This window comes from Schistocerca piceifrons, unplaced genomic scaffold, assembly GCF_021461385.2.
Source record: "Schistocerca piceifrons isolate TAMUIC-IGC-003096 unplaced genomic scaffold, iqSchPice1.1 HiC_scaffold_904, whole genome shotgun sequence".
In the NCBI taxonomy this organism is placed as follows: domain Eukaryota; kingdom Metazoa; phylum Arthropoda; class Insecta; order Orthoptera; family Acrididae; genus Schistocerca; species Schistocerca piceifrons.
Genome location: NW_025729173.1, coordinates 155,568 through 177,118, shown reverse-complemented (window position 1 = coordinate 177,118; position 21,551 = coordinate 155,568). Strand labels below are relative to the sequence as shown.

Here is a 21,551-nt window from a genome sequence, read left to right as displayed (position 1 = left end):
TGCTCTCTCTTTTCAAATATTTAGTAATCCCTTTTTCTTCCCTACAGGAAGTGTTGTGAGAAGCCTCCTGCTCCATGGTGGTATGCTGTTGAAGAAGAGATGAAAGCAGGATACCTAACTGTGCTGAAGTTACTGAGCAAAAATCGTAAAGCTTATTCGATGCTCAGATGCAGTCCAAAGAAACACTGTGAATATCATCCCAATTTAATAGATGATGATAACATAAATACACATTCGGATCCCACTGCCATTGGAAATATGTGCTTGGGTGAAAAGACTGACTCAAATTGTGAAGACAACACATTTCTCAGTATTACAGATCTGCATGTTGAGAATGTAGAATATAGTGTGGAAGTAAAAACGACGTATGAAGTTGATGATGACAACAATGAATTTTTGGCAGATTCAAAACGTGACAATATCTGTGCCAGAGATCAGAGATTGTCAAATCGTGAATATAATTTGCATAATAGCTGTTCAGATGAAAAATGTTTTCCTCACTCCCAAGGGCAAACTGTTGTACCATACCTGTCAGAAAACTCTCTTAGACTTTGGCGAGAGAAATATAACTTAAAAGAATGTTCTGTTCGCGTAAAGGACTGTGTTTCCAAGGACTTGCAAAACTCACTTTTCCCAGTTAAAGTTGATGTTCAGTGTACAGATTTATCTGATACCTCTGCCTTCGATACTACTAAATCGCCTTCTAAAGTGCATCAGGTTTCACTTGCGACACCTACAAGTGATTCTGGCATTAGCAGCACTGATGAAGAATTGAAAATTTGTGGGGGAAATGATGCAGAGGAGCTGAAGGAACATGCATTATCATGTTTGGGTTTTGTAGCTTCCAGCCGTTTGCTGTCATTAGAACAGTGTAGCAGCAGCAGGAGCTTTGAAAATTTTACTGAGGCCAGTTCCAAGAAATTGTGCAATGATGATATACCAAAGGATGAGTTTCTTGAATGCAACTGTTTGGAAAATTTGAAACACAAGTCATCCTTAACATTTCTGTCTGTAAAAAATAAAGTTAATTCCAGTGAGTACACGTCAGTTCTGCAGTTTCATCAGGAAATGGAAGACATCCTAAATAAATCTCACTGCTCTGATTTACTTCAGCTATATTATCACAATATGCAGGAAGTTTTCCCATGGTTTAATCCTAAATTTGCACGTGTTTCAAATAATCCTGTTTGTGAACATAACTCACAACCAAGTAAGAGGAGAAGAATCATTTCAGAAAAATCTAGCACCGATGATCATAATAGTTCAATGGAAGTGTCAATATTGGATGATTCTTTTCATGCTGTTCCTGATAAAATGTTAGGGAAATCCTTAGATGATTTCTACAGCGGGTATTCTGTCCAGGATAATAGAGTTTGTGTCCTTTGTAAAGGTGTTGGTGATGGGTTGCCCGCTGAAGAAGGCAGACTTTTGTACTGTGGACAGAATGAATGGGCACACACAAACTGTGCTCTGTGGTCAGCAGAAGTGTTTGAGGAAATAGATGGATCACTACAGAATGTTCACAGTGCAATGTCTCGAGGCCGTCAGATACGATGTGATCATTGTGGAAAAAGAGGTGCAAGTGTAGGATGTTGCACACGAAATTGTCCAGAAACCTTCCATTTCCCCTGTGCGAGGAAAGTGAATTGCACTTTTATGGATGACAAAAATGTTTTCTGCCCATCCCATGCAAAAGGTGCCACTGGTAAAGTTCTGCACAATGAATCAGATTTTGAAATATGCCGCCCAATTTATGTGGAACTAGACCGTAAAAAGAAGAAGTTTGCTGAACCTAAAAAGGTTAGGTTAATGATTGGTTCACTTTCAGTTGAAAATATAGGAGAATTTGTTAGTGAAGTTTCTGATACTCCAGAGGCTATTATACCAAATGGGTTTTCGTGTACAAGATTATTTTGGTCTTCGATAGAACCGTGGAGAATAGTTCGATATCACATTAAAACTGTGCTATGTAATAAAAATGTACCTCAGTCTCCTGACTGTGGAAAACACATGACAGTAGATCATAGTCAAGAAAGGCATGTAGTCGAGGAAAAACTTAATGAAATTTCCAAATGGAGACATGAAATTAAAACAAATGACACAAAGAATCTGAAAGATAACTCAAAATTATCTTCTAAAATTAACCAGAAGAAATTTTCCAAATTTAAAAGACGAATTCCGTACCGCAAGTATCAGAATAAGCGAAAGTGTCATTCACTTGATGATAAAATTGTTTATCAGGTTGTCAATTACATGTTAGACATTGTGAGCAGTAAAGATGTTGATGAGAATTCACTTCATGACTCACAAAATGCAGCTGATCTTTTGCCTCCTGAACTAAAAGAAGCTATTTTTGAAGATCTGCCTCACGACCTTATAGATGGCATTTCAATGCAGGATATATTACCGAAGCTGATGGTATATGAAGAAATGGGGGCTATGGAGAAAAGTGATGGATTTTATGGGAATGATCCATCAGTGACAGAAAAAGAAATTAGTAGTACAGATGAGGCTAATCTCATAAATAATCACCATATGGGAAACACCAAAAAACCTGGTTTTCTAGAAGTGAGTGTGCAAGATCAAGATGATTTGTGCCACAAGAGCACTCTTTCAAAGCAAAAGTCTGCAGAGAATGCCGGTTTGAGTAAAAATAAAGTAAAACGAACCAAGAGAATGAAACTGAGAAGAACAAAACACAATAATGTTGTCGACATTACATCTGATGAACCTCCTAAAAGACGGAAACGAGCGTGTAGTACGACATGGAATTGTAAACGTGATGGTAACTACTCTTCGGCATACAAAAGACGGAAATTATCTCACACCGTTGGAAGGAGTGTGTGTGAAAATCCTTTTGTTGTTATTGTTGATTCAGATGCATCACATACTTTGCAGGAATTGCGCTTGCCAGAATGTGGTCACGTAACACTTTCAAGATCACCGCCGTCGGGTGTTTCATCTACTGCAACTGAGTCACCTGCAGAACTCAAGTGCGGAGTCGATGAGGAGTCGCCGTCGGACAGCAGTAAGGGGAAAGTCACACTCACAAAGGAAGAAGGGAAGGAAAACAAATTCCTACCTTGGAACAGCCGCCCACAAACACGATTCCTCCAGTTAGATGGTACTGTCGATCCCTTGAGTAGCAGTGGCAGTGAAGGTGGTCGATCTCCTCGTTCTGATGATGAAAAGCTGTCAGACTGTGCTTACGAAGCAAGTTCCTCATCATTGAGAAGTTGTGGCCAATGTCAACGTTGCAGTTCAGATTTTAATTCTGGAGGTAATTTTGGAGCTGTTTGTAACTGTAGCTCTAGCTCAAGCCAGGCGCACGGAAAGAGTTGGTACAAGACATATGATACTGAAGAAGAGCCAGTGCGCTGCACTCAGTGTCGCTGTACCTACAGGACAAAGAAAAGTTTTGAGCGCCATTTGTCAACATGCTGCAATGATTTTATGCTTTCGACAAGTGAAAGTGATTCAGAAAATACACGCTCTAGTGAGGAAGAATGCACCAAAAAGCAGCAGTTTGATACAACTGAATCTTGTTGTAATGTAGGTGAAAGTGTTCTGGGAGAGACTGATGCCACAGATTTGTCTATGCGGAGTGAAAGTGTTGAGTGCTCTGCTACACCTCCTCAGAACTCACCTGTACTTGAAAGACTGAAATTGAAGTCATCCTCGAAGTTTGAAGTTGAGAGTAATGTGGTCGACGGGGTGAGTACCCATACGTCGATTGTAGATACCGATCCGCATTATCAACAGCATCTGTGTCAGGGTAACAGCTACATCCAGGTTCAGTCGAGTCAGCATTCTAATGCACCAGCAGTAATAATGCAGCAGGTACCATCTCCAAGCGTTGTTCCTACATTTATTGAAGCTTTCCAGCAACAAACAGGACAGAACTTACAGCTGGTTGCAACTATTGATACACATTCTAATGGGTATAACAAACAACAGTTTGTCAGTGCAAATCCTTTAGTCTCAGGAAATTACCCTGTTCAGGCACCAGAAAGTTTTGTAAGGCTTCCCTTGATGCCAAATGTCCAGTCACCAGCTCCCCATTCTGCATTTCTTGGGACAGTACTTCCTCCCACACAGCAAAATGCGGTTCATTGTGTTTCGGCAGAGCAGACAATGATTGGTTGTACGCCATCTTTGGAAATGTATGGGACACAGCCAGGAGGAATGTATTTAGCTGGACAGCCTATGTATATTTCAAATTATGAGACAGTAGTCAGTAATACAGTTATGTCTTCGAGCCAACTTGTCTCTGCTGCTCTACCTGGTGTGGTTGCTGCGAGTAGCAGTTTTTCAGCAACTACGACACAAGTGTTTCAGGCTAGCAAATTAGGATCTGTAATTGAATTAACATTAGAACCTGTTGTGGAAGTCCAGCCAAGTTACCTTATTATTAACCAACAAACTCCTATTTCAAATTCCCCTGTTAGAAATACAGAGTATGTAAACTGCCCACCTTCGACTGTCAGCATGCAAGTGCCTTCGTATGATCACTCTTTCTTGCCAGTTCAACAAGTGTGCACAGAGGATCAAGCTGTTCAGTACCCTGAATCATCTAGCACGTGTACATCAGTTACGTTAAAGACAGTTATGAGAAGCGAGAATCGCAGGCGAACAATCCCTGAAATGACAAAGATTGTGACACCCAGATGTGCGAGCACCAGTGTTGATGTGGCCCCTGAAATGTCTAGTGTTGTGACTCCTAGGTGTGTAAACAGTGGTGGGCATACGTGCTTTGAAATGTCAAAGGTCATGACACCCAGATGTGTGAGCAATAATGGTAGCCCGATTTCTGAATTTCCAAAGATCATGACACCTAGACGTGTGAGCAGTAGTGTTGGCACAGATCATGAATTTCCAAAGATCATGACACCTAGACGTGGGAGCAGTAGTGTTAGCACAGATCATGAATTTCCAAAGATCATGACACCTAGATGTGTGAGCAGTAGTGTTAGCACAGATCATGAATTTCCAAAGATCATGACACCTAGACGTGTGAGCAGTAGTGCTAGCTCAGATCATGAATTTCCAAAGATCATGACACCTAGACGTGTGAGCAGTAGTGCTAGCACAGATCATGAATTTCCAAAGATCATGACACCTAGACGTGTGAGCAATAGTGTTAGCACAGATCATGAATTTCCAAAGATCATGACACCTAGACGTGTGAGCAATAGTGTTAGCACAGATCATGAATTTCCAAAGATCATGACACCTAGACGTGTGAGCAGTAGTGTTAGCACTGATCATGAATTTCCAAAGATCATGACACCTAGATGTGTGGGCAGTAGTGTTAGCATAAATCCTGAATTTCCAAAGATCGTAACACCTAAATGTGTGAGCACTGGTGTGAACACATCCTTTGATATGTCAAACGATACAAAACCTGAATTTCCAAAGATCATGACACCGAGATGTGCTAGCACAAAACCTGAATTTCCAAAGATCACGACACCAAGATGTGTTAGCACAAATTCTGAATTTCCAAAGATCATTACACCTAGACGTGTGAGCAACTTTGTTAACGCCGATTCTGAATTTCCGAAGATCATGACGCCCAGACGTGTGAGCAACTTTGTTAACGCCGATTCTGAATTTCCGAAGATCATGACGCCCAGACGTGTAAGCAACTTTGTTAACGCCGATTCTGAATTTCCGAAGATCATGACGCCCAGACGTGTGAGCAACTTTGTTAACGCCGATTCTGAATTTCCGAAGATCATGACGCCCAGACGTGTGAGCAACTTTGTTAACGCTGATTCTGAATTTCCGAAGATCATGACGCCCAGACGTGTGAGCAACTTTGTTAACGCCGATTCTGAATTTCCGAAGATAATGACACCCAGGCGCGTAAGCACTGGTGTCAACACGCCCTATGATAAAACAAAGATCATGAATCCTAGACTTGGTGCCCACACACGTTTTGAAATGGCAAGAATTATAACACCTAGATGTGTGACCAGTGGTGTTAACACGAGTCCTCCTGCGTCACCTGTCAGAAATGCTTGTGACAAATGTTCAGGCAAGTCACAGTCTGACCGTGAGGACTGCCTTATCCAAGCAGAGCAGCAGCTGTCTGAAAACAGTGGACATCAGATATTCTGCACATGTCTGCAATCTAATACCACTATCCTTACAAAGCGTGCAGAATCAGTGTCAACAAGAAAGAAAAACCAAATTTGCTGTTCATGTGTGTATTGCTATGCATTTGATGTTTGCTGTGCATGTAAGAAGCGCTGTGAGGCAGCAATAGGAGGACAAGTGCTGACGCATGTAGTAACGGAAGACGGAGCTCTCAGTTTTAATCAAAAATCTTCGGATATTCCAGCACATCTGACAAATAATCCTAGCGAATTGTGGGTAATCAATAGAGAACCGGACCACAGTCTAGAAGTTAGCACAGAATATAATGAACCAAAATGTATTGCTAATTTGCCAAATCGAGCAATTAGCTATAACCACAATCCTTCCTCTAAAGATCAACTTTGCAATAATGATACGTCCACGTTCAATACGTCAGCACCTACAGTCATCAGTAGACGCCCTGGACACAAAGTAACAGAATCTCCCTGCAAGAGGGAAACACTGTCACATGGAAAATACAAAAGATTGGCTACTAGACAAACCAGTCCAGTTAATGATAATTCAGTTGAAGAGCCAGATAAAGAAGGGAACGGCAGGTCAGTGTTACACATTACTGACGCAATCCCACCCTCTAAAACATCTGTAAACAGACATAATAATATCAAAGTAAAAGCTAGTAATTTATCTGACAAATTATCTTCATCAAAACCTATTTTGCAAAAGCAGGGAAAGTTCAGTACATCTCTAACAAATGACGAAAGCCGTATTTTGAAACTGCAGAATGTTAATTTTGTTGATGTTGTGGAAAGTGATACCTTTGCAGAAGCTGTACTTGTGAACAGAGACGAGGAGGAGGATGTAGAGTGTACCTCTGGAATCAGCTTGGACCGTTCTCCGAAAAGAAAGCCTTCATCAGAATGTAACACTTCTGTCAGCAGCCCACAATATGATGAACAGAATGTGGCACGACTGCACACTCAGACAAATTGTCCAGAAGAGAGGAAATCCTTTTTCACATGCAACACTGTTCCACAAGTAATTGCTGATGTGTCTGTATATAGCAGTGACACTGAAAAAGAAAGAGCAGCATCTCCATTGCCAAAAGATGACTGTGATGGCAGTAGCTGTGGCGGTGGTGGTGGCAGTGGTGGTGGCGGCTGTGGCGGCGGCGGCGGCAGAAGTGCTACCAATAACAGGGGCAACTACATGGATGTCAGTGATGAAGATAATGCTGGTGATGCTTATAGCAGATTTGGAGCTCACAGTGATTGTAATACTGGTGGCAGTATTGAGAAAGACAGTAGGCCAGATATACGTGATTTGACTACTGAAAAGAATGTCGATGACAGTGGTACTAATGGTTACAATGATGAAGAGGATGACGATACCGAATGTTGTGAAGATGAGGACGAGGAGGAAGAGGAAGAAAATGGTGACAATGATTGTGACGAAGGTGACGAGGATGAGAATGAAGACGATAGTGGTGACGAGGATGATAATGGTGGTGATGACAGTAGGGACACATCACCAGTATACTGTAATGGAGAAAATTCTGAAGAAAAATCATCTTATATTATGTATGAAATCTGTTCTCAAGATGGTTTTTGTTGCACTTCAAAATCGTTTAGTGAGGCATGGCAGAAAGTGTTTGATGCTGTTCAGAATGCTCGAATTGTGAACAAAATGCCACCACTACCACAGAATCCATTTAGTTTGACGCAGAAAAGTTTACAGATTCTCGGCTTGAAGCATAATGCTGTTAGATATCTCGTTGAACAATTACCAGGAGTTGGTCGATGTGTGAAATACAAACCTCGTTACCACAAACAACGGACATCACGACCAGAGGATGACTTGGACACTTTGCCACCTCCTAATAAAAGTGGATGCATTAGGACTGAACCTTTTAAATCTCGAAGACCTTATGACATGTTCAGTTGGCTGGCCTCCAGCCACAGGAACCCTCCGAAATTTGTTCAACAAAATGACAGCGAGTTAATGAGCAACAGGTAGGTTTTGTGATATATTGTAGTGTCATGCATTTATGTAATTACTTAAGTAGTAATATGGTACTGAAAAAAATCCATTCTTCGTAGGTGGAATAAAAACAACAGAAAGAGTAAAAATAACAACTCACTATATAAAGTTCTGAGCAATAACGGAGGCACCAATAAGAAAAAAAGAAAGGGGGGTCATCCATTTGGACCAAGACACCCCCTCCACACACCCCCCCCCCCCCTCTCTCTCTCTCACGCATCTACACACACACACACACACACACACACACTCACTCACTAGCATTGAAGGTGACATGCCCAAGAACTTAACTGTATGTTGAGTCGTCTGTATGTGCCTTGGTTATATGGCAAGAGGCTATCTTTACTCTTTCCAATGTTTAAATTCTATTTATTACAAATATGCTGTAATAGCAACTAAGTGTGAATTTATTAATCTATTGTATCTAACCAATTTATAATTTCATGATATCATCTACTGTTAAATTGGGGGGAGGGTGGGGTTGAGGGGGGGTTTCATCACATACACTGTAAAACAACTACTTCTATTAAGCAATAATATAGAAATAATTTTGACAGTAATGATATAATAACCTCTCTATTATTGTAACATAGCATGAGCAAACAGTGCATCTGGTACAGAAAAGGAAAAAAATGAAAATTGAATAGAGACCTAACAACTACCACTGGGATAAAAACACTGTGGGCTTTACAGATGTGTGTTGGTGTGTAAGAAGGCTTGTGCAGAGAAACTGTGAACACTCTCTTGTTATCCTATGATCCGTTTCTTGTTTTCTCTATAAACTGCAGAAATGGAAAATTTAGTTCATTTTGAAGCAATGTAGAATACTTATTTACATTCATAAGGATGAAAATAGTCATCACATTCACAGCGGCTTAGATGTGATAGGTACATAAAAGAAACGGTGAAACTTGATTTTCTCTTTGGGCCATTCCGTGACAAGTGGTCTAATTTTGGAAGTAGTTCACCCATGAACATCACTGATTTAGCTGAAATTTTTGTGTGAACATTCACACATGTTCCCAATGAACACACTTTTGCTAATATAATACTGGCAGAGATATAGTCATTTGTTTGACCCCATAGCACAGCTTTCAACAGAGTATCCCTGACTGTTTGGCAGTTTTGATGCATAGTCTCCAGCAACTTGAAAGAAACAAAACTTGGCCACCTTGTACAACTTTTTGCACTCTCTTAAGCAAAATAATAACACAAATTTTTGATCAGTTTTTATGTGGATAATGTGAAGCAAAGTAAGCTGGGGAAAAAAGGCCACTTGTGGAGAAATATGAATTTTTGCTTTTTATATCTCTGGATGTAATTATGGAATAAGCCTGAAATTTGCACATAATAACTTAGAATATAAAATTTCATTCCCCTACTGCTTTCCAATAGTTTACAAACTGAGGAAAACGTTGACATACATTGGAAAAAAACTGCCAACAATGGTTTTTTTTAGCCCATTCATCATTAGTTTTTACTCATTGCTGAGTGTCGTGACCTCATTTTCTCATTCATTCTTATGTAGTTGAAACTTTAGACAGATGTCTCCTTTCACAGCGATCTTTGGCCTTTCTTAATATGACGTGAAGCTGCAGGCTGTTAATCTTCTTCGCTTGATCCAACCATCTGTTCGCTGCTCTCCCACGTGGTCTCCTGCTGTCAATTTTTCCCTGCACGTTGGTCTTCTCTAAATTATCCCCTTTCCTTCTCAAGATGTACCCAAGGAACTGAAGGTATCTTTGGCTGAGACGAGAAGATAACCTTGTGATTTTAAATTCTTCTATTATTTGTTCTTTTTTGTGTCCACAATACATGTAGCATTTTCGCCAACACCACATCTCAAAGGCATCAATGCGGTTCTTATCACTACCTTTCACGGTCCAGATCTTGCATCCATATAAGAATACAGGAAACACCAATGCTTCTAACAAGCACATCTTCATTGTCTTGGATATTGCCCGATTCTGCCATATCTTAGTGAGTTTGACTATTGCGGCTCGGCCAGGAATGATTTTGTCTTCTTATCTCTTTATCACACTTTCCTTTGCAATTGATCAGAGCGCCTAGGTATACATAATCACTCACTATCTCCAGATTCCTTAAGCATCCTGTAAGTTGGTTTTGATCGATGCCTTGGTGATTTATAACCATTCTCTCCCCCCCCCCCCCCCCCCCCCCCCCATGTTTATCAATAGGTCAAGGTGTAGACTAATATCTCTCACTCCTGACTACAAAGTTCTTCCTCACGTCCTGCTATGACCTGTAGTATCATCTGCAAAGTATAAATTGTTAATTTTTCCGCTGCCAATTGAAATCCCAGCCATCCAGCACTCTCCTGATTACACTCTCTGCATAGATATTGTATAGCTGAAGTGACAGTATGCAACCTTATCTGACGCTGTTAGTCACATCAAAAAATTTCGAGTATTCACCATCTACTTTTATGGTTGCAGTACGAGGTGCATTCAAGTTCTAAGGCCTCCGATTTTTTTTCTCCGGACTGGAAAGAGATAGAAACATGCGCATTGTTTTAAAATGAGGCCGCGTTCATTGTCAATATGTCCCAGAGATGGCAGCACCGTACCGCAGATGGAATTTTACCGCCAGCGGCGAGAATGAGAACTGTTTTAAATACTTAAAATGGCGACGTTTTCCTTACTTGAACAGCATGCAATCATTCGTTTTCTGAATTTGCGTGGTGTGAAACCAATTGAAATTCATCGACAGTTGAAGGAGGTGATGGAGTTATGGATGTGTCGAAAGTGCGTTCGTGGGTGCAACAGTTTAATGAAGGCAGAACATCGTGTGTCAACAAACCGAAACAACCTCGGGCTCGCACAAGCCGGTCTGACGACATGATCGAGAAAGTGGAGAGAATTGTTTTGGGGGACCGCCGAATGACTGTTGAACAGATCGCCTCCAGAGTTGGCATATCTGTGGGTTCTGTGCACACAATCCTGCATGACAACCTGAAAATGCGAAAAGTGTCATCCAGGTGGGTGCCACGAATGCTGACAGATGACCACGTGGCTGCCCGTGTGGCATGTTGCCAAACAATGTTGACGCGCAACAACAGCATGAATGGGACTTTCTTTTCGTCGGTTGTGACAATGGATGAGATGTGGATGCCATTTTTCAATCCAGAAACAAAGCGCCAGTCAGCTCAATGGAAGCACACAGATTCACTGCCACCAAAAAAATTTCGGGTATCCGCCAGTGCTGAATAAATGATGGTGTCCATGTTCTGGGACAGCGAGGGCGTAATCCTTACCCATTGCGTTCCAAAGGGCAACTACGGTAACAGGTGCATCCTACAAAAATGTTTTGAAGAACAAATTCCTTCCTGCACTGCAACAAAAACGTCCGGGAAGGGCTGCGCGTGTGCTGTTTCACCAAGACAACGCACCCGCACATCGAGCTAACGTTACGCAACAGTTTCTTCGTGATAACAACTTTGAAGTGATTCCTCATGCTCCCTACTCACCTGACCTGGCTTCTAGTGACTTTTGGCTTTTTCCAACAATGAAAGACACTCTCCGTGGCCACACATTCACCAGTTGTGCTGCTATTGCCTCAGCGATTTTCCAGTGGTCAAAACAGACTCCTAAAGAAGCCTTCGCCGCTGCCATGGAATCATGGCGTCAGCATTGTGAAAAATGTGTACGTCTGCAGTGCGATTACGTCGAGAAGTAACGCCAGTTTCATCGATTTCGGGTGAGTAGTTAATTAGAAAAAAAAATCGGAGGCCTTAGAACTTGAATGCACCTCGTATGGCTATTATAAAGACCTCTTAGTAAGGATACCAGGTGTTTTGGAACCCCAGACTCGTTGAGCTAGACCATATATGCTTGATAATATTGAAATCGGGTGACTTGTTGACACGGGAGATGTGACAATTCATCCTCATGCTTAAAAACCAGGTCTGGATGATGTGAGCTGTGTAAAAAGGGATGCTGTCAACTTGGGACACAGCAACACCATTGAGGAACAACCATTGTACCATGGGATGGACAAGCAATCCTTGGGAGTAATGTGGCCTTGTAGATTACCCACAGGGCCCATGCAGTACCACAATATGGCTGCTCAAATCATCACCGAACCTCTGCCATGTTTCACTTTTGGGATATAAACTCAGTTAGAAGTTAGAAACAGTGCGAAGCAAGACTCGTAGAACCAAATGACTTTCTTCTGTTGCCCCATTGTCCAGGTTTTACAGCTTCAGCACGACGTTTTCCTGTTACATCCATTTGCGTCACTATGGAACTCCTTTAATTTTGTTTTGGTGCTGATATGGTTGATGAGTGTGACATTCAGTTCTGCAGCACTTTGCATGTGTTGTTCCCTTATTTTTTTTCACAATTCTCTTCAGTGGGTGTCTGTCACAATCGCTCAGCACACACTTCTGTCTGCATTGTGACTTAGCAGATGATGATTTTCCACTTTCATTATGTGTGGTATAAATCTTCTATATGGCGACTCTCGAAATGTGAGACATTTCAGGTACCTGGTTACAGAATCATCCACCATACTAGCACCAACAATTTGCCCATGTTTGAATTCACTTAGCTCTGAAATAATGCACTCACAACTACACAGTACACTGTTCTGAAAATGACTGACACTTGCAATGCATTGGGAACATTGCACAATGCTGTTCATGGTCAAATATAACAGCGAAACCTGAAGGCTTGATTGGTATCTGCATTTGCATTCAAGTGTGCATTTCTCTTCGTGTTTCCATATTTTTGTCCAACCCTTGTATATTTCCGATAATTATGCACTATATAATACTTGTGTGAAGAAGCAAGTGTGTACGTAATCACATCTCTCTTCAGTCCCCCATAGAGCACTACATGCTCCTACTTGGAACTGTGATAGCTGCGATGAGTAGAGATGACACATCGGGATGTCAAAAGAGTGAAACAGATAAAGAATCTTTGCCCTCAATGACCATAGCTACTGAAATATGTTTTTATCCAGTCAGTATTTGTTTGAGCACAGCATCCAAAGGGTGCACTGACAAAGACTGAAAATCTCAAGTGTGTCCAACTTTGTCACAGCAGGTATGTGTAAAAGTTACAAGAGTTTAAAAAAATTTCTTCTGAGATATGCAGATGTGCATGGAGTGGGTTGATCCCTTCTTCAAACATGGGAATCATCTTTCTGAGACTGGATATACTTATTCTTAGAGGTGGAATGCAACTGTTTTACTCTGTCTTTCATCTTTTTCTTCTTCTTCTTTCGAAAAATATTTTATTACCCTTTGAATTATTATTATTGCGTTCTTTCTTATTAACTTTTGTTCTGATAGGGGCAACACTATGCTTTGTATTACATGGTTTTTATATTTTCATGTGCTCTTTGATTCATGGTAGAAAGTTAATTGGTATTTTAAGATGCCAAGAATATTCCTGCCAGACAGCATGTGTAAATGTAATGTGTAATAAAGTAACTGAAATAGTGAATTATTGTTTGAATGTTGCATTAAACTTTGAAATAAAGGATAGCAGTTAGAGTGCACTTATTGCTGGAAGAAGCGCCAAAAAGTGATAGACATTCCCAGAATGATAGATTGTGTGGTAAAAGTGAGCTACTTTGTTTATTTGTATTTGCACATTGCATTACAATTGCAGGCAAAGTTAATTCACAGTTTAGATTTTGTGTCTTGAAAATCATTCACTGTTCCATACAACCTTTCTGCATTTTATTCCTTTAGGATGATTAGATTCTGTGTTAAAGAATTCAGTTTGGAGTACTCTTGAGTTGAGTGTTGGATACAAAAATGAAGGGGGATATCATTGTTTTCATTTAGCCCACACCAGGACTTTGTAATTTCCACATGATGTTATCATAATACAGTTTCATTTTTGAGTATTGAAATATCTTTAATTTCAGGCGTGCAACGAGCTCCAACCTGCCAATGGCTATGCGTTTCCGGCATTTGAAAGGAACAAACCCAAACAAAGCTGTTGGTGTTTACCAGTCCCATATTCATGGAAGAGGACTGTTTTGTCTTAGAGATATTGAATCTGGTGAGATGGTTATAGAGTATGCAGGTGAAGTCATTCGTTCAACTCTTACAGACAAGAGGGAGAAATTGTATGAATCTAAAGGCATCGGTTGTTACATGTTTAGAATTGATGATCAGTTAGTGGTGGATGCTACTATGCGTGGCAATGCAGCGAGGTTCATCAATCATTCCTGTGATGTAAGTAAAGTTTTCCAGTTTCATTTATTATATCTTTGTAAGCAATACGTATTGATGATTATAAAACCTTTTTATTTCTGTGTATCATTTAATACAGCTAAAATTTTGATATTGTCATACTTGTGGTCAAATAATGGTAAGAGATCTATTATTTCCAACAAATAAACTTACTTGCAACTATTCGCTGAAACAGGCATTGGATGTTAACGTCAAGAACTGATTTCTTAATTTTCTATTTTAATTTTGTCTTCCCCTCCCCTCCACCCCTTCCTCCTCTTATGAGAGGTATAGGTAAAAATGAGGAGATGGTTGAATGTATTGATGGTAAGAGTGTGACAAAAGGACTTAACATTTACATATTTACACAAGTGGGCAGCATGCATTGTATAAAGGGGATGGGGGTATGTGGTGTACCAGAATCATTTCTCCACATACTATTCCATTCATAGATAGTTTACGAGAATAACAGTTTTTGATACCCTTGTAATGAAAAGGATAGTTGCTACTCACCATATTGCTCTATATGCTGCAACACTATAATGGTGAGTAGCAACTATCCTTCTCATAATATTGTCATTACTGTATCCTGGTTTCTCCATTATTTAATTTTTGATGCCCCCTCTTTACAAACCCAAATTTCCTAATTTTACTGTCTAGTTAATTAAGTAATACCCATGTTCCACAAGGTAATAGATTTCATTATTCATATTGTAATGTGGACTACTAAAGTTTCAAAAGTGAGACACATTCGTAGGGTCACCCACCAGAGTTTATTGAACATCTTTGTGATGCTCTTGCATTGACTAAGTAGTTTTTTTGTCAAGAGAAACCAGTGGCTCTATCTAGACCTAGTTGTGGTGGCTATTGAATAATTCCTAAATGTGGTATGGAAAGCTCTGACAGAACGTAAATAATTGAGGAGTAAAGGAAACAACTCACCGAGTAGTGGAAGTGTTAAGTCCTCAACAGGCACACATTGCCATTGTGGATATTTTATGGATGTTGATCTATTCTCATTTGTACTTCTTTTTTTGTAAAATTCAATCAGCTGTATGTATTTTAGTTCTTTATGAATCCCTATGTATGTCAGAGAGCAAGCTCCTTCAACATTTAGATTTTAATAGAGATCCATCATCGTGGTTAGGTGGATTTGTAAACCTCTGTTTAATGGAAACTGAACAGGAGGCAGGTACCATGAACGATTTTCCAGTTTTTGATAAACCTACAAGAAAGTTTGACATGTATAAAGTATTAGAGCATACTGAAAACTAAATACAGTGTTCTGGCCTCAGAAGTGGCTTAGAACCATGCCTCAACATGCACTGCGATAAGGAAAATACAAAATCACAAATTTCATTCTCTTCTTGTGGTCACAAATCAAATTGCTTCTCTCACACGAACATTTTCAAGCAATAAACAGCTTCGCCATCCATTTTCAATATTGGTTAACCCCTGCAGCATTGTAAGATACTCCTCGAGATGGTACTTTGACAAGTGAGATCACAGTTAATTCTAAAACTACACATGGATGGGTTTTCCAGTTCTCTTAATTCAAATATATTTATGTCTAAAATTTGAATTATAAGCACATAGACACACAGTGCATATTCACTTCACCCTCAGCTCTTCATGACTGCCTCTGCTAACTCAGAAGATCTTATCTGATTCAACTGTTTATTGATCAAGAACTCACTATCTTTTTCCATAGCAATGATTGTTGAAGTATTAGCATAGTCTTTTTCCTCTTTGCTTGTGAGCTTCTGACAATCCTCCAGGATTCTCTTATAGGTTCTTCCATTGTTGATGCAAAGTTTCCAATTTTGATACGAAGTTTTCCACCTTCTGTATCACAGTGTGTTGTTTTCCCAATAAATCACTTCCTGCACTACTAGTGTGGCCCTAAGATGCACAGTTAATTTACATATGCCCTAATTGCAGAGAAAAACGGTTGTTGGGCAGATGTCAGTTCACTTCCAGTTATTTGAAGTGAGGAATACACAAGTAGACATATAACATGCTGTAAACAAATTAAAAAGATATTGTACTTGCTAATGACTGTTACTCTTGCTCAAAAGTTAAAACTAAGGAGATGGACCGGGTTGGTTTGTAAAACGACTTGAGTCAATCTGCCCTGTCTCTACCTGTTTTGAAATCACTGACCCCTCATATCATCTGACCAATATCAGTGAAGGAAATTGAAGTAAACAATGTACCTACATTTAGGCAATTGATGAATTTATCATGAAGTTGATGGTATCTCCCCCCCCCCTTTATTTTGAAGTTCTAGGTGCCTGTCCCCTTTTCCTGGTGATCCCCAATTTCATGAAGCTTGTTTTTACATGGAACCGAACTAAAAAAGAGGGTACCCAAAAAATCATCAAAGATTTCAAACAGTGCCATATGAGACACAACTAGCTTAGATCTTTTGCATGTTACATTTATTGCATGTGTAATAAATTATTGAGAGCGTGTAATGTTCCTTCAAAATCCTTTGCCTGCATATTGGTGATAACTGTATCTGACAGATCCCAAGAACTGCAATATGGCAGCCTTTTCTTTATGTGATTGTGTAGTTGATACCAACATTGTGGTATATGTCTGTAACAGTGTTGACATGTTGATCCTACCTGCTATTAACTGCATATGATATTAATGATTTATCGTTACATTTGACTAAAAACAATAACAAAATGATAAAGGAGCAAAATTACAGTGTTTGAGAATGAGAATGAACATCAATGGTATCTGCAAAGTGGAGGTCTTCCCACGGGATTTCCAATATTGTGAATATTAGCCACTGTTTTTGTAAATAGTCTTTGAAAGAACAACCACACAAGAAAGATACAAACTGTAAAATTCAAATACAAGAAAGAAAACAAAATAATAATTTCATATTAAATGCATACTAATATAATAATGACCAACCAGAGCTGCATGTTATATTTTATGTACTGCTACCAGTTTAAAGTGATGACTCATTCTCAGGCAACAGGTAGATACATAAAGCTATTGTCAGCACACATATATATACCGGGTGATCAAAAAGTCAGTGTAAATTTGAAAACTTAATAAACCACGGAATAATGTAGATAGAGAGGTAAAAATTGACACACATGCTTGGAATGACATGGGGTTTTATTAGAACAAAAAAAAAGTTCACAAAATGTCCAACAGATGGCGCTGGACAGCAAAACGTCAGTGACTGCGCGTGACAATCGTGTATAAAAGGAGCTGTAATGAGAGAGAGAAAATCAGATGCACCAGCAGTCACAGCATGTTGACGTTACCTGAAAAGGCACTTTTAGTGAAGCTGTATTATCAGAATGGGGAATGTACTAGTTCAGCGTTACGATCCTATCGCCATAGGAAGGGGATTTGAATGGGTAAAGGTCCGTTGACAAATGCAGCTGTGGCGAGAATGATTTCGTAGTTCGAAGCCACGGGTTGTCTAGATGATAGACCCCATAGTGGCACAAGGCGTAATGCTGCTGAGACAGTTCAGGAAGAAATGGAGACTGTAGCGGGGTCATCTATGCACAGGGAAGTCAGCACTCGTGCAGTCGCACGTCACACCGGCATTCCATACACTACTGTTTGGTTGGCACTTAGGCGTACCCTCCGATGCTATCCGTACAAAATCCATCGGCATCATGAACTGTTACCTGACGATTTAGTGAAGCGGAGGGCATTTGCGGTGTGGGCGTTTCAAAAGATGGCGGAAGATGACGATTGGGTGAGTAACGTGTTGTGGACCGACAAAGCTCATTTCACACTCCGAGGTTCTGTCAATGCCCACAACTGCAGAATTTGGGCTACCGAAAATCCTAGAACTGTTGTGGAAACTCCATTGCATGACGAGAAAGTCACGGTATGGGTTCGATTTACCACATCTATCGTTATCGGGCCTTTTTTCTTCGAGGAAATGTGTGATTCTGGTTTTGTAACTGCTACTGTGACGGGTGAGAGGTACGCCGATATGTTATGGAATCGCATCATCCCCAGCCTGGCTGATAAACACCTGCTGGAACGTACGATGTTTATGCAGGATGGTGCTCCACCCCATATTGCTATACGCGTGAAAGATCTCTTGCACGCATTGTTTGGTGATGGTCGTTTGCTCAGCTGCCACTTTCGTCATGCAGACCTCAGTCCGTGCGATTATTGGCTTTGGGGTTACCTGAAGGTGCAGGTGCAAGTGCAAGTGTATCGTGATCGACCGACATCTCTAGGGATGCTGAAAGACAACATCCGAAACTAGTGCCTCACCATAACTCCAGACATGCTTTACAGTGCTGTTAACAACATTATTCCTCGACTACAGCTATTGTTGAGGAATGATGGTGGACGTATTGAGCATTCCTGTGAAGAACATCATCTTTGCTTTGACTTACTTTGTTATGCTAATTATTGCTAGTCTGATCAGATGAAGCGCCATCTGTCGGACATTTTTTGAATATTTGTATTTTTTTGGTTGTAATAAAACCCCATGTCATTCCAAGCATGTGTGTCAATTTGTGCCTCTCTATCTACATTATTCCGTGATTTATTCAGTTTTCAAATTTATACTGACTTTTTGATCACCCGGTGTGTGTGTGTGTGTGTGTGTGTGTGTGTGTGTGTGTGTTAATTTTTTAATCTGTTAAATGTCGTTTTTCATATTTGATCTACTTTTGTTTTGTCATGTTCGTGCATGGTTGTTACATTATCAATTTTTGTGGCAGAGACATGGTTTGGTATTAAGTTATATCTTTGATGAAAATCAATTTATGTTGTGTGTAAAACATAGGATTGTATGTTTTTCTGAATTATCTGCCACTGATCTTATTAATGAAACCTGCGGATTTGTTGCTTATGTGGTTCTTTTCCATTGTTGGTAACTTTGCTGTATCTATAACAATATGTCAATTTTATTTGCTGTATCTAATGATAATTTACTATGGGCAGTTATGGATTTAATACTAGCATCATTAAATGTTGGAGTTATGTTGTAACTTTGTCCTCTTTGGAATAATTCTACTTCATTAGTTTCAAAATTTGTCAATAAGAATGATCAGTCTTTCATAAAACTTAAAATTACAATCAAACAATGCTACAGCAATAAAAGCAGTGAAATTGTAATAATGCATAAAGAAGACAATGAAATTGAGATAATGCATAAAGAAGACTTTTTTGTGTAAAAATAATTTTTCAGAGTTAATAACATTGTGAGATTAGAGAGAGACCGTACAAACAAATTTCAGACATGTATTAAACAAGCAATTAAGAAATGTGATTTTCTACGTTCTAGCAAGGAAATGATTTGTATAGCAGTGAATCCACAAGCACCTAAACTAAGAACACAGTCTAAAATACACAAATAGGAGATTTCTCTGAGGCCTGTTGTAAATGACATAAATAATCCAGCATACTTACTAAAATCTAAATCAGTTGCCTAACTAATAATACACACATACAAAGAAATGTACAGATAAAAACACCATGGACCTAATAAATCAGATTAAAGATACAAAAGGATTAGTAAGTGGCAATTTCATCTCATTAAATGTCACTAATCTGCACACAAATATGCAAATTATTGGCGCTATATACATAATAAGAAATAACCTATTACAATTTCGCAAGAGTAGCCAGCCAGAAATATATAAACTGATCAGTGTGCTATTACACAGTTATTTCACTTCCCAAAGAGAGACATACAGGGTGATAACTAAACTTAAACTTTCAAAACACTGTAGAAATAACACCACTGGTCAGAATGATGTCAAATTGCAATGGAATATTATTGGCGAAGGGGGAAAACGTATGGATCGGAGAAGGGGGCCAACATATGGCAGAAGAAAAAAAATAATGTGAAAATTTATAGGTGGCGCTGTATGTGTCAGAATACGTAAATGGAAACACCTGTCATGCGCATGACCCATTGAAATTCGTATAAACATGCCGGATACATGGCTTACCCTCCTTTTGCATCTGCAACGTGTGCCACGACTGTCTCAAAGCAGGATCGCACTCTGCTTTTAAAGCTCGTTACAAGAATGATGACTACACACATGTCTCTCTGCGGAAGTTTAGGACACTGAAGGGTTTGAAAAAAGGCATTGGTCCGATGACTGCTGTGGGTCTGGAGAAAATGATTTGGAAATTCGAAAGGACGGGTTCTTTTGGTGTGCAACCTGGTAGAGGGAGGAAACGAATTGATTCAATCTCAGTTAAAGCAGTGGCCATAGCAATGCAGGAGTCGTCGTGGTGTGCAAACGTGTAGCATATGGAGAATTCATAGTATGAAGGCTTTCATGACCGGATGACATATCTTCTGGTAAACCTTCCGGGATGTAAGGTCGTGGTCCATGAAACTCTTCAGCTCCTAACGTTTTGTCCAGAGCTGCGCTGGACATCTTCAGAGGGGTGTTTCTCCTCCGGTGAGTCTTGCCGAAACGTTAGGAGCTGAAGAGTTTCATGGACCACGACCTTACATCCCGGAAGGTTTACCAGAAGATATGGAGAATTGCCCAAACATTGGACATACCTGTGAGCATGGTGCGTAAAATCGTATGAAACATCCTTCTTTGCTATCCATTCAAAATTACCCATGTGCACGAGTTGCTCCCTGTTAACCTGCCAGCAAGAGAGACCTTTGCTTTAGAATTTCTTGCTCGTATGTAAATGGAAAATGATTGGCCGTGGAAGATTTTGTGGACAGATGAAGCCCGCTTCCATCTGACAGGATATGTCAATACACAGAATTGTCAAATATGGGCAACAGAAAATCCATGTGCAAATCAACCAGTACAACTTCATCCTGAAAAGGTCACTGTGTGGTACTGATTTATGACATCATTTATCATAGGGCCATATTTTTTCGAAGAGACAAGTGCTTCCAGACCTTTTACCTGTACCGTCAGTGGTAAGTGCTATGAGAGTCTTTTGTACAACCACCTCATTCCAGCTCTCTAGCAGCATGGATGTGTGGATGGGATTATTTTTATGCAAGATGGTGCACCTCCACACATTGCAAATCCAGTAAAGCAGATGCTGAAGCGTCGTTTTGGAAATGCAAGAATTATCAGCCACCATTTCCCTACAGCCTGGCCGTCTCAATCACCTGATGTTAATCCTTGTGACTTCTGGCTGTGGGGCTGCCTGAAAGACGTTGTGTTCAGTGTTCCGATTGCAAACTTAGCTGCATTCAACGCACACATTC

The 21,551-nt window shown here is 40.0% G+C and overlaps 1 protein-coding gene across 1 annotated transcript in view; it reads left to right on the top strand.

The window, feature by feature from the left end:
* The first annotated feature begins 258 nt into the window (after positions 1-258).
* Positions 259-21,551, top strand: part of LOC124771271 — a 42,118-nt gene continuing 20,825 nt past the window's right edge. Inside the window, exons 1-3 of the mRNA XM_047249300.1 lie at positions 259-3,194; positions 3,261-8,111; positions 14,038-14,350. Of these exons, the coding sequence (XP_047105256.1) occupies positions 259-3,194; positions 3,261-8,111; positions 14,038-14,350 (8,100 nt within the window). The remainder of the gene's footprint in view (positions 3,195-3,260; positions 8,112-14,037; positions 14,351-21,551) is intronic.